Raw genomic sequence first — 18637 nt, forward strand, 5'->3', positions numbered from 1 at the left:
CTCCTCCCGTTTGTCCCATTACCTCCATTTGTTCCGTTTTTCCTTTAACTTGCCGCCGTGAACCGCCTTCGCACATGGCAGAGACCCGTCGTTGCATATCCAAATGTTCGGCCGATGAACCATCATCTACAACTGTTGGTGATACTTATGGAGAAAAATCTGCAGAGTGGGATGATCGGCTCCCTCGCCGTCTGTTCGCAACTGACCGTTTTCCCGACGCTAGGTAGAATGTTTACTCACGACCTGATATCCTGACGACAGTTTACAATGTCCTCAAAGGCACTCCCCAATTCGATACGATTCTTAGCTCAAGTCTGGGTTCTCTATTCAGGCTTCGTATTGGTGAGTCTCCTATCTCTTGCAAATTACTCCACGCTCTGCTTTGTAGGCAGGTTTTGTCCAAAAAAAAGTACGAGCTATGGACTGTATTCGGTGGATACCCTTTGAGGTTTTCTTTAGTTGAATTTGGTGTTGTAACTGGCCATCAATGTGATGAATTTCCGGAAGATTACGACCCCGAAGACGACCTTGCTCCCGACTCTGATGATGAATGTTACTGGGACAAGTTGATTGGGGAAGATCGCAAGGCGACCCTAGGTGATGTGTCCACTATTTTTGAAGACCCTACTATCAAGGATTTGGATCGGAAGCTTCGGCTTGCGTTGCTTCTCATAGTCGATGGTGTACTCATTGCCTCCAGCCAAACGCATAGACCAACTTGGAAGTATGTTGAGATGCTTGAAGACATCGACTCGTTCCTAGCATTTCCTTGGGGCAGAGAATCCTTCTTGAAGACTATTTCTACTATGAGACCTGATCTCAAACCGCAATCCAAACCAGTGTCTAAAAGACTTAAACGGCAGGGCAAGGTTCTTCAACCAACGGACCCCTTGAAGAGTTTCACCGAGAAGTTACAACATAAGTCCTTCCGTTTGCATGGCTTCCCACTTGCGCTTCAACTGCTCGCATATCGTAACATTTCTGGATTAGGAGACAAGGTTCAAGGTGCTGGTGACAGCCGCACTTTCCTGGAATGGTCTTCAGTTGGCCTACCAAAGAATAATCTACCTCTCACAGACGTCATATGTGTTGAGCATTATCCAGATGTAAGTTGTCTTAATTACACATTATTAATTTTTGCATTACATTATCCACGTGGATACACACATTATGACATTTTGTCTATCACAACCGTAGCTATTAGTTTCTCCGTTTTTGGAAGCTTTCCAACAAGAAGGGATTGTTGAATCTGGTTGGGGAGAGTGGGACGCTGAGATTAAAGACAAAAGGATTGCTTATATGGAAAGTTTCATTCAGGCAGGACATATCTTCACCAAAAAGGAATGGCCAGGGGGTGATTGTTCTTTGCCTTTAATAACTTTACCAGATAAGAAGGACAAATGGCTTCACAGGAAGCACATTATTCCTAGGCGGAAAGAGATTTCTGCCAAACTTCGTGTCAATCACCCTTCTCCCAAGTCCAAATGCTCGAGTTCTAAGAGGTGCCGTGTTTTCTTCTCCAATACTAACGATAACGTTTTCGTTGATTTCAAAGCTGCTGTAGAGAAAGAACTTAATTCTATTAGGGATGCGGCATATAGTAAGTTTAAAAAGTTAGAATCTGAGAACAGGAAACTACAAGCTCAGATTAACACCCTTCGATTCCGTAGGCGATTAAGACTACCACTAAGGCGCACCATTACGAGGCCAACATCTGTTGCTCCCTCCATTGTCAAGGAATCACCACCTTCCACTGTCTCAGGCGATGAGTTTACCTGTCCAGAAAATGCTTCAGAGAATTTGACGGTCCGGACGCCACCCCCAACTCCTCAACAATCTCCTAGCAAAGCAGTCACGTCTCCTGATGATATCCTTCTTAACCAACACGACTGGGAACAATATGTCCACCCGTTTGGGAGTACGGTATGTAGTTGTTTTCAATCATCCAGGAGCTAGTTTGTCTGCATCTTTATTCATCTTAATCAATTTATACAGGAACATTCTGTTCAAAACAGCCCGTCCGCTATGAAAGATGTGATTCAGGAGGATTCAGGATGTCCGGACTCTTGCCTCAACCCCATTTATGACACTGAGACTAAGGTTAGACACACTTGTACCTTTTCTATGAAACTTCGACTATGTTCCTTTTTGTTACCTAAACTACTTTTTGGAAAACAGCAATCCCCGGTATATGACACTGTCACCAAACCTGTTCCCTTCGATGACCAATCGGTATATATCCCTTATCTTTCCTTCTTCAACATTTACCTCAGTTTGCAAAACTTACACTGTCCATGTGGATACATTTTCAATATACAGGCTGCGACACATATTGATCAAAACCAAGTTAATCCCGCTGATCATGTATCTCCACAACCCCTACAACCTTACACCAGCTTGTTACATGAATTTATAGGGAAATCTAATGTCAATCCTCAATTTACTGCTCCTAGTCCTGTCCTTGACGGTACACCCTCGGACGATATTGAGGTATTTATTCACCAAATTAATATACTTCCCGAGTAAGTCTCTATAATCAAGTATATCTGACTACTTAAACACTTGATGAGCTTGACGCAGAAAATTGACGTTGATAATGTGTTGGAAGCCACTCCCCTAACGTTAGCCATATGTGGTATTGAGGTAAGCAATTCCGATATTTTCCTATCATTTTTATCCTATCCACATGGACACCTCTCTTTGGATAACTAACTATAGAACATATTTTTACATATCCACATGGATATGCAACATCATTTCGATACTTTTTTTCTTGCAGGACACCAATGTTGACATTGACAGAGCTTGTGCCGTTGAGGTACCGCAGACATCTGAACATACTTTTACATATCCACATGGATATGCAACATCATTTCGATACTTTTTTTTCTTGCAGGACACCAATGTTGACATTGACAGAGCTTGTGCCGTTGAGGTACCGCAGACAAATCTTACTTCCAAAACAATTAGTTCACTTTCTCTGTTTTACCTCATATTAAAATTTCCCAACTTCCTTCATTAGGATTCTGGGTGTGAGTCCCCCCTACAGAGCAACAAATCTGACAGCGAAGACACAGAGGTATTGCATCCTTCTTTACTTTCCTAATATTTTGCTGCTAATAGTTTGCTGAAAATGAGATTTATTTCACCTCACAGAGCAATGCTACGCCCACAGACCCTGTTGATGTCAGTGATTCTTCGCTACCTAGACCTACACAAAAGGGTGTTCTCTCGGGACCAGAAGATGCTCTTCTCTTGGCTGTTATGCGGATACCTCCACGTTCACCATCCCATCTGCCTGATCTTCTACTCATAGTCGACAAAGATTTAGCATCCCTCATGAAAAAATCTCTGAAATCATGCCCAAACACGTAACTTCCTACACATCCTATGCCGTATTTTATTCTGAAAATATCGGAACAATGAGCTAACTGTGGATACCATTTTCAAAACCTCCAGGATACACATAACCAAATGTGGATACCCAATTGACAATTTGTTTTTTAAACAGCTATCGAAGCCTAAGAATTGGGTTAGTACTTTGGTAAGTATTTCCTATCTAGCAACCTCTGAAATCTATTTTAGTTCATCTATACTTACACATTATTTTCACCCTTTTTTCAGCATATGGAGGTTTTAGTGGATTTTCTACAAAAAAAACTGACTAAAGTCCTATCCATTGAACGCTCTATCTTCCTGTCACCCTGGCTTGGGAACTACTTACAAGGGAAGTATCCTTCCTTCTGTCAAGCAAAAGTTAAGTCCAGAGTCAAGTGGGACAATAAGCTAAAACGTTAAACCTATGGTTCTCCTTCAGAGTGGTTTGTGGATTGGAACACGATATTTATTTCGATGATTTGGGACAATTCTCACTGGGTTGGCTTAGTCATCAATCTCTCAAATTGGAGCATAGAAATCCTCGATCCTAATGTCACTCTATACGACGATGCTAAGGTTGCCAAATATATAGCCCCGTTCACAGAGCAGCTGCCATACCTTATTTCTAAACTGTGCACACCGCCTTCAACTCAAGATCATGGCTGCACTCCATTCACTTGGTCGAGGGTCTAGGACATTTACGTCAATGAGAGATGTGGTGATTGTGGTCCTCTTGCCATGAAGTTGCTAGAGATCGTCGCTACTGGATTTGATCCAGAACTCATGTCTCAGATCACCGACCAAATCGTCAACGATATCAGGGCACAATACACGTTGGACGTCTATAAGGAATATGTTGCACTCATCTACTCCAATTAGTTTCAAACTTTCATTCACTCCCTCTGTTAGTTTTCCTATCCGTATGTTTGTATCATGTCGTACTATTAACTTTAACGTATTTTAGGTTCTTAAAAAATTCACGGCTAAGTATTTACCTATTCACGTGTCCATGTGGATACTACAATTTATCCAAAACATATGTGAACAACCATAACATATATCCACGTATATCCACGTGGACAGACATGTTTAGATATAATTACTATTTAACTAGTAACCAGTTTTTATCTGGCCGACGACCTCAAAGTTGTTCTACAAAGTAATGCTCACCTACTGTTACCCCTTCCAGTGGATAGACAATTTTGGATATACTTTCTGTTTAACTAGTAACCAGATTTAATATGGCCGACGACCTCAAAGTTTTTACTACAAAGCAACAAAGCAATGTTTACCTACTGTTAACCCCTTCCAGCTAGACCTCGTATCCAAATGTACATGGTTTTTTTGAATACCATCAAAATCAAAATTTTTTACCAAGTACGATTGATCAGCTCCTGTACTCTGTTGCTTGCCGGCTAAGTATTTACCTATTAACGTGTCCATGTGGATACCACATTTTGTTCAAAGCATATGCAAACTACTTAACTTATATCCACGTATAACCACGTGGATAGACAGTTTTGGATATACTTACTATTTAAGTAGTAACCATATTTCATCTGGCCGACGACCTCAAAGTTGTTCTACAAAGCAACAAAGCAATGTTTACCAACTATTACCCCTTTCAGTTATACCCCGTATCCAAATGTACATGGTTCTGTGGATACCTTCAAAACCACTTGTTTTTTACCAAGTACGATTGATCAGCTCATGTACTCTGTTTCTTGCCGGCTAAGTATTTACCTATTAACATGTCCATGTGGCTACCACATTTTTTTTCAAAGCATATGCAAACTACTTAACTTATATCCACGTATAACCACGTGGATAGACAGTTTTGGATATACTATTTAAGTAGTAACCAGATTTCATCTGGCCGACGACCTCAAAGTTGTTCTACAAAGCAACAAAGCAATGTTTACCAACTGTTACCCCTTCAGTTAGACCCCGTATCCAAATGTACATGGTTTTGTGGATACCTTCAAAATCACTTATTTTTTTCCAAGTACGATTGATCAGCTCCTGTCCTATGTTGCTTACCGGCTAAGTAATTACCTATTCATGTGTCCATGTGGATACCACAGTTTGTTCAAAACATATGTCAACTACTTAACTTATATCCACGTATATCCACGTGGATAGACATGTTTGAATATACTTACTTTTTAACTAGAAACCAGTTTTCATCTGCCCGACGACCTCAATGTTGTTCTACAAAGTAACAAAGCAATGTTTACCTACTGTTACCAATTTCAGTTAGACCCCATATCCAAATGTACATGGTTTTGTGCTAACATTCAAAACGACTTGATTTTTACCAAGTTCAATTGATCAGCTCCTGCCCTATGTTGCTTACCGGCTAAGTATTTACCTATTCATGTGTCTATGGGGATACCACAGTTTTTTCAAAACATCTGTCAACTACTTAACTTATATCCACATGGATAGACATGTTTGGATATACTTACTTTTTAACTAGAAACCAGTTTTCATATGCCCGACGACCTCAAAGTTGTTCTACAAAGCAACAAAGCAATGTTCACCTACTGTTACCAATTTCAGTTTGACCCCGTATCCAAATGTACATGGTTTTGTGGTAACCTTGAAAACAAGTACCCTAAAACCCTAACCCCTAAACCCTAAACTCCAAAAACCCTAACCCTTAAACCCTAACCCTAAACCTTATACCCTAAACCCAAACCCCTAAACATTAACCCTACCCCATGAACCCTTAACACTAAACCCTAAAACACGACATAACAAACTAAACCTTAGATCAGCAAATGTTAGATTTATGGCAAATGTTAATACGTATATACTACCAAAGTATATAGGGATCCCAAGTATATATTGAACCCCTCAACCTTTTAAGACCAATCATTGCAACCGTGTAGCGCTGGCGAAACAAAAAGTTTGTCAAAACAAAATGTACAGTTAGTAAAGTGTGGATATTCTGGCACAAGTAGTTTAAAAGATAACCCTAATAGCTATACAGTTTGTAAAGTGTGGATATTCTGGCATAATATTTTTACGCAGTAAACTCAAAGACTTATGATCTAGCTCCTGCCTTATGTTGCTTACCGGCTAAGGAATAACATCGCTCATGAAAAAATCTCTGAAATCATGCCCAAACACATAACACCTAAATCGTTAAACCTAGAACCAACACCCTCCAAAGGTTCACCCAATATAAGAAATATTAACTACAAATAAATAATTTGGACAGCAAACATTAGAGTAAAGGGAAAATCGTTAAAACCCAAAAAAAATGTAGTATAAACTTTAAACCCTAAACCCTAAACCCTAACCCCTAAACCCTAAACCCTAACCCCTAAACCCTAAACACTAAACCCTAAAACATGACATAACAAACTAAACCTTTGATCACCAAATGTTAAATTTAGGGGTAAGTGTTAATACATATATACTACCAAAGTATATATTGAACCCCAAACCTTTTAAGACCAAACATTGCATTCGTGATGCGCTGGCGAAACAAAAAATTTGCCAAAAAAGAAAGTACAGTTTGTAAAGTGTGGATATTCTGGCACAAGGAGTTTAAAAAATTACCCTAGTACCCTTACAGTTTGTAAAATGTGGATTTTCTGGCATAATGTTTTTAGGCAGTAAACTCAAAGACCTATGATCTAATGAATTACAATCCACATATTTCGTATCCACATGCACCTATCACATGGACGTCAACTACTTAACATATATCCACGTGGACAGACATGTTTGGATATCCACACTCTTTACCTACAGTTTCCCCTATTCCAGTTAGACCTCATATCCAACTAAACTGTCTTTGTTGATACCTTGACAATCGAATATTTTTTAAACCAGTACGATTGATCAGCTCTGGTACTCTGTTGCTTCGTTAACTGGCCCTCATGTGCATATCCAAAAACTGGTATCAATGTGCACATATCCATAACATATCATAAACATGGATACCCAGAGATGATTACACTACGACATAGAGTGACGTCAACATTTTTAGTCTGCAAAATCCCCCAAATTATAAGTCTGGAACACACTTGAATACACTTCGATATAGAATCATGGTTGCAGTTTTCTGGATAGGAACCTTCACGTAAACCAGGAAGACAAAACCTTCACGTAAAACATAATTTTAATTTGAGTTTAAAAGGGAGTAACCCGATACAAACAAAACACCCCGTGACGTTATATCATATAAGAAGCTATTTCGGTCGGCTATAGGTGGAAATGATGAGAACATACTGGTACATCTCAGGAATGATACTTAGGAGTCTTCGCTCTTGCACAATGGGAACATCTAGGACGACCCACTCTACACTTCGTATTCGGTGGTGATAATTTATGGACCACCATTTCTGAACTTACATCACGAGCTCACCCATCTACATATGAGAGAGACCAGTTTTGAGCACTATAACAAGCACAGACGAAATCTCCATAAACAAGTCCCTTGTTATTATTCGCCCAGATTGCGTACGGATTGTCGTTTTCAAGGCATTTGGAGAAGAAGCAATAGTATTCCGAGTGTTGCTTCGACCACCACACGAGATCTTTGGACTTGTCGAGTCGCACGGTTGCAAGACATTCCTTGGAGTAAACCGAATTCAAACTTTGTTTACCAACAATTAACAAGTTCTTCAACGCGTCCACACCTTCTTCACCCAAAAAAGCAGCAACTTTGGCAAGCAGCTCGGGTGGCATGTGAAACTCGGTTTTCGAAGCGACCTGAACATAAACAATGTGTGGTATATTAAAGTTAATCACTTAGATGAATGTTATTTGCCAAGAACTAAAACGAATCTTACTATTACAGCTTCTTCATAACGTTGAGTATTTGCCATCAGCAACAACAAATAATTTTGCTTCCAAACCGTTTATGTGGCGTGCCGAGGTTCATAAGCTTTATATACGGTGACAACTTTAGGTAGGTGAGCTTTTAAAGATGTGTAAACCAACTGAATTTAATTTGGCCACCACTTCGAACAATATTTATTTGCACACAATATCATGTCCACGTGGATAGGAACCTTTGTGCTTATAATGTTTCAAATAGTCATTGTGACTCCGATTTTAACATCCATGTGGTTAATAACATGTGGATAGCTAATTCCAAGTACTGTCGTTTTCCGTGAAACCCTCCTTTTGGTAGGCTAGCTTTTTAAGATTTGTCAGAACTTTAGTCGTGTTGATAGTATTTCAAACACAAAAATCACTTTCTCCCTTTACCGTCTGCTCTGTTAGCTATCCATTAAATGCTCCTTTAAGATCACTGTCATGATGTTACATTTCTAGGGCTACAACCATAGGACCACTGTCGTCTTCCTTGGAGTTCTCCGTTTGTTAGGTAGGTGAGCTTTTAAAGATGTGTAAACTAACTGCATTAATTTTGCCACGAGTATTATCTTTGTAACAGAAATTCGAACAGTACTTATATGACCACAATATACTGTCCATGTGGATTACTTTGATTAGAACAATGTATCCTATTAAGGTTTTATCTTTTTAATCCTGCAGTTAATTTACTACTTTTCATCAATCAACCATCCTTACTTCACTGTTTTTCGATACATATACAATATCGACATGAATGTTTAATACGTGGATTTCTTATTTTTGATTCGAATGTATATAAACATGGATGTATCTATATGTACACAAGTTTGTGGATACAAACCCACATCTTAAAATTTACTAGAAAATTCTACCTACATCTTAAAATTCTATCCCTAATAAATCCACATATATACATACTCACTAATAGCCTGTCCACGTGGATAGGAACCTTTGTGTTTATAATGTTTCAAATAGTCAGTGTGACTCCGATATTAAAATCCATGTGGTTAATACCATGTGGATGGCTAATTCCAAGTACTGTCGTTTTCCGTGTAATTCCATGTGGATGGCTAGCTTTTTAAGATATGTGAGAACTATAATCGTATTGACAGTATCTCAATCACAAAAGTCACTCCCTCCCTTTACCGTCTGCTCTGTTAGCTATCCATTAAATGCTCCTTTAAGAGCACTGTCGTGATGTAACATTTCGGGGCCTACAACCGTAGGAGCACTGTCGTCTACCCCTTGGAGTTCTCCGTTAGTTAGCTCTGCTTTAGGAGATGTGTAAACTAACTGCATTAATTTTGCCACGAGTATTATCTTTGTAACAGAAATTCGAACAATACTTATATGACCACAATATATTGTCCATGTGGATTACTTTGATTAGAACAATGTATCTTATTAAGGTTGTATTTTTTTACTCGTGCAGTTAATTTACTACTTTCCATCAATCAAACACCCTTATGACCACAACATATTGTCACTGTTTTTCGAGCCCTATGCAATATCCACATGAATGTTTATTCGAATATGATTACAATTTGTTTAGAGTATTTTAGACTTTTTTTGCGACTTTCTATAAGTTGTAATTTTGCAGCTATTGGCTGTGGATTCAACATTCTAAAAACAGTTTCCTTTTAACTTGTTGGGTTGAACATTATCTGCTATCCACATAGATTCCTAGGAATTAAGTTTACATGGTTGCGTCCACGTGGTTTATGTATTGATGAAGGCCATTACAGTTAGTCTTTAGGGCTACTTGGGAGTGATATCATAGTCTGTTCTATATAAACATAGTTTGTATCTGTTAGAAAATAGCTGAAAATGGTTCCGACGTACCAAATCGTCTGTCACAACTGCTCTCATGGTAAATTTGGACATGGTCGAATACTACCTAAAAGACATTTCTCTCGTCCTCACAGTGCTCGGACACGTATGAGTGACCGTGAACCAGCGGAAGAACCTATCACCGAACCTCTTGTTTGCCTGAATCATGAGGTTTGTTTTCTTGTTTTTAGACTTTTATTTAAGGGACACTCATACGTGTAGGAATCCAGATCCTTTATTTAATATAAATGGAAGATCTCGTATTTCTACTTGTTCTCGCTCTTACAGATCCCAACACGTAGAGATCTACACTTCCCAGCACCAATCCTGGCGAAAATTGTGAGCTTGGTAGCTCAGGATGGCATAAAACATTTGAGGAACTGGCTTGTCGCAGGGCGTGCAGGTAGAGTATCAGCTCACTCGTTGGAAACACTATCATCGGTTAGGCTGGATCGCAATTCCAAATTCGTTAAGTGGTCAAGACCTGATTCTGTGTACTTTGACTTTTTTGGGATGTGTTTATACGCTAAAAATCCTTATGCTTTGTGTGTGAAAAGTTTATTCTTAGCTTTCCAATGCTGTGATTTGAAAGAGGCAATTGCAGTGGTGAGTACCATTAAACATGTGTACCCAGTTGCTGAATTGTTGTGGGTAATGATGAGAGCTGCGAAGGGACTTTGGATATGAATTTTTACTGGAACTACAAGAAGAAGTCTTGATTTGGTGATGTTGATAGGCTGGCTGACTCTCTAATGTACCACATCCACACAATGCAGCCAAAGCGATGGAGGACTTTTTCTAATACTTGGCACTTTGAAGATGTGCCAATGTGTGGTGTTGACCACACGGAGCTGCAGGAATTCAATGGAGAGAGGTGTACCCAGTTGCTGAGTTGTTGTGGATAATGATGAGAGCTGCGAAGGGACTTTGGATATGGATTTTTACTGGAACTACAAGAAGAAGTCTCGATTTGGTGATGTTGATAGGCTGGCTGACTCTCTAATGTACCACATCCACACAATGCAGCCAAAGCGATGGAGGACTTTTTCTAATACTTGGCACTTTGAAGATGTGCCAATGTGTGGTGTTGACCACGCGGAGCTGCAGGAATTCAATGGAGAGAGGTGTATCGAGTGTATCTTCTACTTCCTATCTAGAGATATAATGCTTTTGTCTTAGGATTGTAAGCAATATTGCTTTAAATTGTTGTCTGTATTTTCCATTCAAATCCTATGAAACTACTTTCCTGTAAGATGTGCTATTTATGGTATCCACAATCTACAACTGGGTAGAATCCTAATTTGAGCATTCGAAACTTTAAAATTAGATATCAATCCACACATTTCTACAGGATATCTAAACACACATATCCACAGTGTATCTCTACCCACAGGTACTCTGACCCAGTTTGAAACGTAAAAGCTGTTGAAAATAGTAGTTATAGCTAGTGCTATACAAAGGTTTGTATCCACAAAAAAGAGAACATGCAGGTATATCCATTTTCAGATATCCACATGTCCTAGTCCACAAACGCTTTAAAATTGGGACATAATTGCGAATCAAATTATAATACTTTGTTGCAATTTTTTATTCCACGTATTTAGATATCCACATGTTCTTGTCCTCGTACTAAAAATGGGTGTGGATTGATATCCTTGGCACTATGCCAGTAAGTCTGTATTCTCTCTTTAAATTCACACCATAAACTTTTCATATACAAAACAACATAACTACACACCATGAGGATGCTTAAATGATGAAAAAAGGAATTTACTGCATAGTTTTGATAAATAATAAATCTAGACATGAGGTATCAACTGATGAAAAAAAAAAAATTAAAATCCATAATGTGGTATAAAACGGGAAATCCTACTTAAAATATCAACTTTCATGACTCTTCGTTGAAACGAACACCAACTTTCGACCAATCAATAGGAGCAGGAACCCCACACTGCTTAGCGTCCTCCGCCGCAACTTCTCTCATCACCTCTAACCTTTTGTGCTCTGCCTCGAAGTCCACAAGTTGTTGTCCCAAAATTTGATTCAGTTGGGAGAGTTAAGCGTCGATTAATTCGACTTGATGCAGTAGGGCGGTTGACTCTTCCTTCTTCTTCATATGTTCTTTAATCATATTAAGAATTCATTTGAAACAATCAGCTGTCTCCGCCTTAGCCACGACTTTCGTCTGACTGAAGGCTTCGCTCACGGCCTCTAAAGCTTCCTCCTCCCACTCGAAGTCAGCATCCCCTTCTGGTCGTTCCCTCGAACTCTCCCCGGCCATGGTAATCGGGCGTGGTGCTTCGTCTTCCCACTTTGACATGCGTTTGTGACGTTTTCTGGAACTCTCTCCCGCCATTGCTCGATTCTAGGTGCAATTATCGACGAAGTAGATGAAATTGAGTAAAAGCAGATAGAGAGGTTATTTATAGGTGCAATTATCAAAGAGAAGGGAACGTTTCAATGAATTTAGAGACAGCCAAACGACACGAAGAATTAAAAGAAAATGGAATGATACCTATGAAATCAAAACGATACAATTCAATGAATTTCTAGATATCGAAACGATGCAATAAATTTACAGAGATCGATAAGATACCTCTGACGTTTATGTACACATAATGTCAACCATATGGATACTGATAATGTAGCTGTTTTCACAAGTTGATAACTACTATTACTATCCACGAAATCGTCATCCACCCAACTACGACCATGTCGATATATTGTGTTTATCTTAAATAGCCATACATTTAGAGCCGTACTGAAGTTTTATTCTTACGTTTAGTTCAATTGCTCAATAATCTAAACTTTCTATTACTCTGAAATGTGTTCACCCCTGGATACATTATACTCTAATACTAACTACGCCACCGTGTCTGCGTGGATGGTTTGTTGTTGATTTTATTCGTGGGTGGAAATGTGCCTATACGTCCGGAAATTACCTATCCATATGTTATTAACCACACGGACAGGATTTTGTGTGCAAATAAGTATTGTGGCTTGAAAGACTTCCCCTAATATTATTTGACACGTATAAGAGATAGAAAACATTAGTTGTGGCTTGGTGTGTTGTAAATACATATGTTCCTAACCAATAATTAATGAACATGTGGATATCAACATTTTTAGATATTGCATCTCTTTTTGTAAGTTTGAAATCAAATATGGATGGTTAGATGAGGATAAGTTCAAATTAAGTTACAAACTTGATTCAGAAATACACCCTGATTACCATAACTTAGGATAAATACTTTATATCTTTTGCTAGGTAAAAATAGATACACTCCATGCATCTCTCCACGTTGTATTCACCAAGAGCGTCGTGTTGCCACATGCACTCTGGGAAATCTTCAAAACGCCAAGTCTTCTCATATGTGCTTTTTCTTTGAGGTCCGATGATGTAGATGTGGTACCTCAACGAGTCAGCCATTTTCTCTGCTTGAGCAAACCCGTACATCTTCCTAAAGTTCCAGTAGACATCCATATCTAGAGTACCAGCGCAGATACTCAACATTATCCACAATAGTTCAGCCACTGGATACACAATCTTCACCGTACCGACCAATTTGATTGCCTCTTCCAATTGAGGCATTGAAACGCTAGGAACAAGCTTCTCACATACAACACATACAGATTCTTCTCGTTCAGACACCTTCCAAAGAAATCATAGTAGATATGCGAAGGCCTTGACCATTTCACAAACTCGGGATCTCGGTTCAACCTGACCGACGAAAGTGTCTCCGCAGACAAAGCATCTTCCCTGCCCACGCGACCAGCGAGTATCTAGTTTTTCAGCGCCATCCGACCATCTTGAGATACCAAACTCACTATTTTGGCAAGTATAGGGGCTGGGATGTGCAGATCTCTTCGCAGAGGTGCCTTTAAATGTATCCACAAGTATTATCCACCGCAAAATTTTAAAATATACCATATTGATTCGCAGATCTTGAACTGTACATGTAAGAAAACTAACCTCTAAATTAAGATGCTCAATAGCCTCGCGGATTGGCTCCTCTTCTGCTTCACGGTCACTCCCCCTTGTCAAAACACCTACATGCCAAGGGTAAGGTCTGGTCCTTCTCAAACGTGTACCAACATTGACGATGTTGTATGTTGGAACCATGTTTTCCCTTGCGTTGTAGAATGTTTCCTAAACCTTAGGTGCTCCTTATGAAGCTAACTTCTGTCTATTCCAACTTATCCACATGGATAATGTGTTAGTACTATATTAGTTGCTACCACGGAGTGACCACGTCGATGCTGTATATTGGGATGATATTATATTAAAATGACAATTAACAATAGGATTTAGGTGAGTAGGTTTATAGACAAAGGAAACATATCTATCCACATGATATTAACCACACAGAAACATATCTATCCACATGATATAAACTTCCCTACTCAACTCATCCTCAACAAACCATCCACATGGTCACTTAGTGGTAGAAAATATTAGACTACTCGGTATCCACATGTTCAAGTATATATATTATACTAGTTTATTGGATTTTTGTATATACAACACAAATGTCCACACATTCGTGTACAAATGGATGACGAGTACGTGGATACAACATCGTTGGTATCGATATCCATATGGATTACATTTTGAGGATAGAACTCACAATTTTACTTTCAGTTCAACTACCCTAATATAATATTACTTTCAGTTCAACATCAAACCATAACAAACCAACCACGTGGATACTAACCTTTCAACTCGATTACATTTCAATAGATTTCAACAAACAAAACCGTTCATCTCGACTACATTTCAGTAGCATTGTTTCCAATAGTCGTTAATTATTAAACCAACCAAAAATAACCATTTCCACAAAAACAAGCAGTAGTGGATACCTAGTTAATTTGTAAGTAGCAATGTAAGCAATAGTGTTCCCAATTACATCCACAAAAACCAGCAAATCATGACACACCCAGTTGAATACTATCCGCTCCTAAACCGGTTACCTTCACGCCAAGAAACCCAAAACAAGTGTTCTCCGACACTACCATCCAACTGTCTACAGTCATCATTATGGAAACGGGTTCGTACAACTTGCTCGATTGTGTCCCGTCGTTTTGCACCTACCACAACGATTCACTTTAGTTTTCACGACCCCATTTTTCTGCATACACCAAAACACATCAGAATTAAACGGTTACGATAATGCTGTGTACACTACCACGAAACATAACCAACGTCTACACACATTGTGTCCACTTACACGAAACTCTCCAACAGAAGGAATCCTACTCTCTTCTGGACGACCAGCTGGTCGTCGAGCCTTAGGAGGGTATAAAACATGGTTCTTGATTTCAACAGGAATATCAGCGTCACTCGCTTCAGGATTAATTATCCCTTCGTAAGTCCCTCTCCATGATTCTGTTCTGTAACAGTCACCCACCAAACTCCCATATGGGATGCCTTGCGTATCAGCTGCTAGCAATGCATGCTCGCATGGTATTTTCAGCCTATCGTACTGCTTACAAGAACACTGCTTCATATCAAGCAAAACATGGTGCTTTCCGTTAAGTAAACCCACCACTTCATAACTCCAACTAGATAAACTGCCAACTTTGCTACCACAAACACCAACCACGTTCTTCTGCATCTGTTTATCAACCTCCGGCGTAGTCAACCCTCTATGCTTCCCAGCTTTCTTGCGTCTCGCACTAAACCACCTACTTAACATCGCACAAATGTACTTGAGTAGTTCAACAATATGACAGCCTCTCCCCTTTCCTAACACATTGTTCAGAGACTCTGCAATGTTGGAGGTCATCAAATTGTAACGGTTCCCTTGGAAATAAGCCCTACTCCAATGAGCTGCTCCAATTTTATCCAGATAAGCGGCACAGTTGGCGTTTTTGGCTTTCATTTGTCTATAAATATCTTGGTAACCAGTTACCTTATAGGCAAGCGCTGCATTCGTCACAAGTTTTGCAAATCCTTTACTATGAAACTTCGCATTAACATTCCTGGCTAGATGTACTATGCAAGATCCATGATGTGACAAAGGGAACACCCTCTTCTTCGCTACGTATATTGAGCTGCACCTATCTGAAATTATGGTCAAGCTCTTACTATCCGCAATAATTCGTTCTAATTTCTCAAAAAACCACGTCCAAGTGTCGTCGTTCTCACTGTCCACAACAGCAAAAGCAGGCGGAAAAACCTGGAAATTAGCATCTTGTCCACTTGCTGTCAAAAGAACTCCATTATACTTCCCATTCAGATGAGTTCCATCCACAACAATCACACGCCTAAGCTTCTTAAAACCTTCTATGGAAGCACCAAAAGCCAAAAACATATACAGAAACATTTCTCTGCCATCTTCAACCACTTCAGTTTTAATATCGGTTACAGTACCATGATTCGCTTCTTTTAGAACATGGAGATAACAAGGAATATCCTCATAAGATTCATCATCAGAACCAAATATTCCCTCCAGAGCCTTCCCCTTCGCCCTCCAACATTTGTTGTACGACGCATCCACCCTCAATTCTTCTAATACCATCTGCTGGAGATCCAAAGGAGCTGGTCCTCTAGTAGGATCACTGTACTTCGCTTTGTACACGGCTGCAATCACCCTAGAGGTCGCTTTCTTTAAGTACTTGTCCCTCGTCTCTATTGGACATGTCTGTTCTAGATTAGCTTTTCTGATCACATAGTAGCATGATTCCTTCATTTCACAAGCTAGTACCCTCCAGTCACACCTATCCCTAGAACAACTAACTACAAACGACTCTTTCTTGGTCGTCGTCTGCGTAAAGTGAAACATGTTCTTGATGGCGTATATAGCTAAAGCTATCTGGCAATCCTTTTTGTTTGCAAACACCTTACCCTTATAGATACCTTTCCCATCATCCTCAAAATCCAGATCCAGTATTTCTTCCCTAACATACTCTGTGTCGTCAAACAAAGGCGGAATATCAAACTCCTCATCATCTATATCTTCTAGCTTGCGACCGTCCACTGCAGGACCAGGGACCTGTCCACGATCGTTTGACCACGTGGTTATATCAACATAGTCACCATCAACATTTCCGACCTGTTCCAACCCACCACTTGTCCTCACTTTACTCTCCTCTTTTAAAGGAACATCTCCCTTAACTAGCACAGTGTGATCAAAACAGGAGTTTGTGTTACACATAACCTCCACCACGTTCACCCGACCAAACTGATCGCCAATGAGGTTCCCCCAAAACTCTTTATCATAGCTTCTTGGGGCCACAGCTACATCTGTTACTACAGAATCTTCTTCCTACTCTACATCTTCAAAACTATCTTCCATTCCGACACATTCTTCCACATAACCTAATTGTGTACTTGTCAAGCCACGGCCAATTCCAACTTGTTCACCATTATTGCCCTTCATCTTCCCCTCAATTTCTGCCAACTCAGCCATATATTCTTCATCCACCTGGGTTGTCTCAAAAACCAATGTCTTCGAACCTGCTGTTGATGCTTCTCCTAAAAACCCTTCTTCACTACCGCTATTACTAAGTGCACCAGAAGACCCCGAACTACGTTTTTTGCGACTTTCCTCTCTCCAATAGGAATCCTCAGCATTGTCGTTCATTCCTCTCTTCTTAACCTCCTCAAATGTTACAAACAAATTCAACCCACGGTTCCGCCTAAGCATCTCAATATAATACTCAAGACCTAAATTCGTTGTCACAACCACCGGAGGCGTCCTCACCCCCGTCGTCAATTCCATATACGTTGGGATGCGATAACTCAGATTTGCCTTCTTCTCCACCAAAACGAATTTCCCAACAACTGAAACTTCTAACTCTCCTAACGTTGTGGTGGCAGACAATGGAACAACACGCGACAAAAGTTTATTGTCAACTGTGAATACCCAAACACCGTCCTCAGAACACCTCCAGCAACCGGATATTACCACAATGCAACGAAGATCTTCACCCTGCATTAAAAATCACAGCTTAATTTCACAACCATCCACGAACGACATACAAAGTTGAATTTATACGACCCTATCCACAAAACCTTAAAAACCCCTACATGCGCAGCCATGTCTCGTTCTCAGGGACAAAACCCCTACCTTCAACTTATGTTTCTTATCCACAAACAATCTTCCATCATCCAATCTAATAAGCAGCAAACAATCCAACGATGGAGAATAAAGCAACATAAAGTAAGGTAAGTTTTTACTTACCACTTACCTTCTATTGGTATGAGGACAAAAATGTAAAAGGGATATAAACACATAAGCATTAAACTTGACAAAGTATAGGGAGTTTTGAAAGTGGGTTTTCCTGAAAGAACTCAACACCAAAGTGGGTCTAGGTGCTATTTGCCCTAAAAAAATTCACCAACCTTCTTAGCTTTCTAAGCTTTTGTTTTCGGTATTCATATGCACACACACTTGTATTTCTGAAAAGAAAAAAAAAAAATCCAAAGGATATATATAGCTCACTAAGCATTCATTCATAAACAATGTGAGTAAGGAAATATATAGCTCAATATATACTTTCAAAAGCGAATGATGAACAAAACAAAAAAAAAAAAAAAAATCTCAAAGAAAATTCAGCTACTCTGTTTAACTTAATAGAAACAGCCCTT

At 39.5% G+C, this 18637-nt stretch overlaps 2 protein-coding genes across 2 annotated transcripts; both read right to left on the bottom strand.

Moving 5' to 3' along the window:
• Window positions 1–13282: 13282 nt before the first annotated feature.
• LOC147920314 (uncharacterized) lies at window positions 13283–14167 on the bottom strand. The gene is made up of 3 exons (XM_087501008.1): window positions 14018–14167; window positions 13864–13923; window positions 13283–13696 (listed from the first exon to the last, which is right to left on the bottom strand). The coding sequence occupies exons 1-3, from the start codon at window positions 14165–14167 to the stop codon at window positions 13283–13285; spliced, it is 624 nt and encodes a 207-aa protein (XP_087357134.1).
• A 913-nt stretch (window positions 14168–15080) lies between these two features.
• Window positions 15081–17201, bottom strand: LOC147920315 (uncharacterized). The gene is made up of 2 exons (XM_087501009.1): window positions 15273–17201; window positions 15081–15173 (listed from the first exon to the last, which is right to left on the bottom strand). The coding sequence occupies exons 1-2, from the start codon at window positions 17199–17201 to the stop codon at window positions 15081–15083; spliced, it is 2022 nt and encodes a 673-aa protein (XP_087357135.1).
• Between the last annotated feature and the right edge of the window lie 1436 nt (window positions 17202–18637).

Source organism: Camelina sativa, chromosome 19, assembly GCF_030686135.1.
Source record: "Camelina sativa cultivar CO46 ecotype springtype chromosome 19, ASM3068613v1".
NCBI classification, from domain to species: Eukaryota; Viridiplantae; Streptophyta; class Magnoliopsida; order Brassicales; family Brassicaceae; genus Camelina; species Camelina sativa.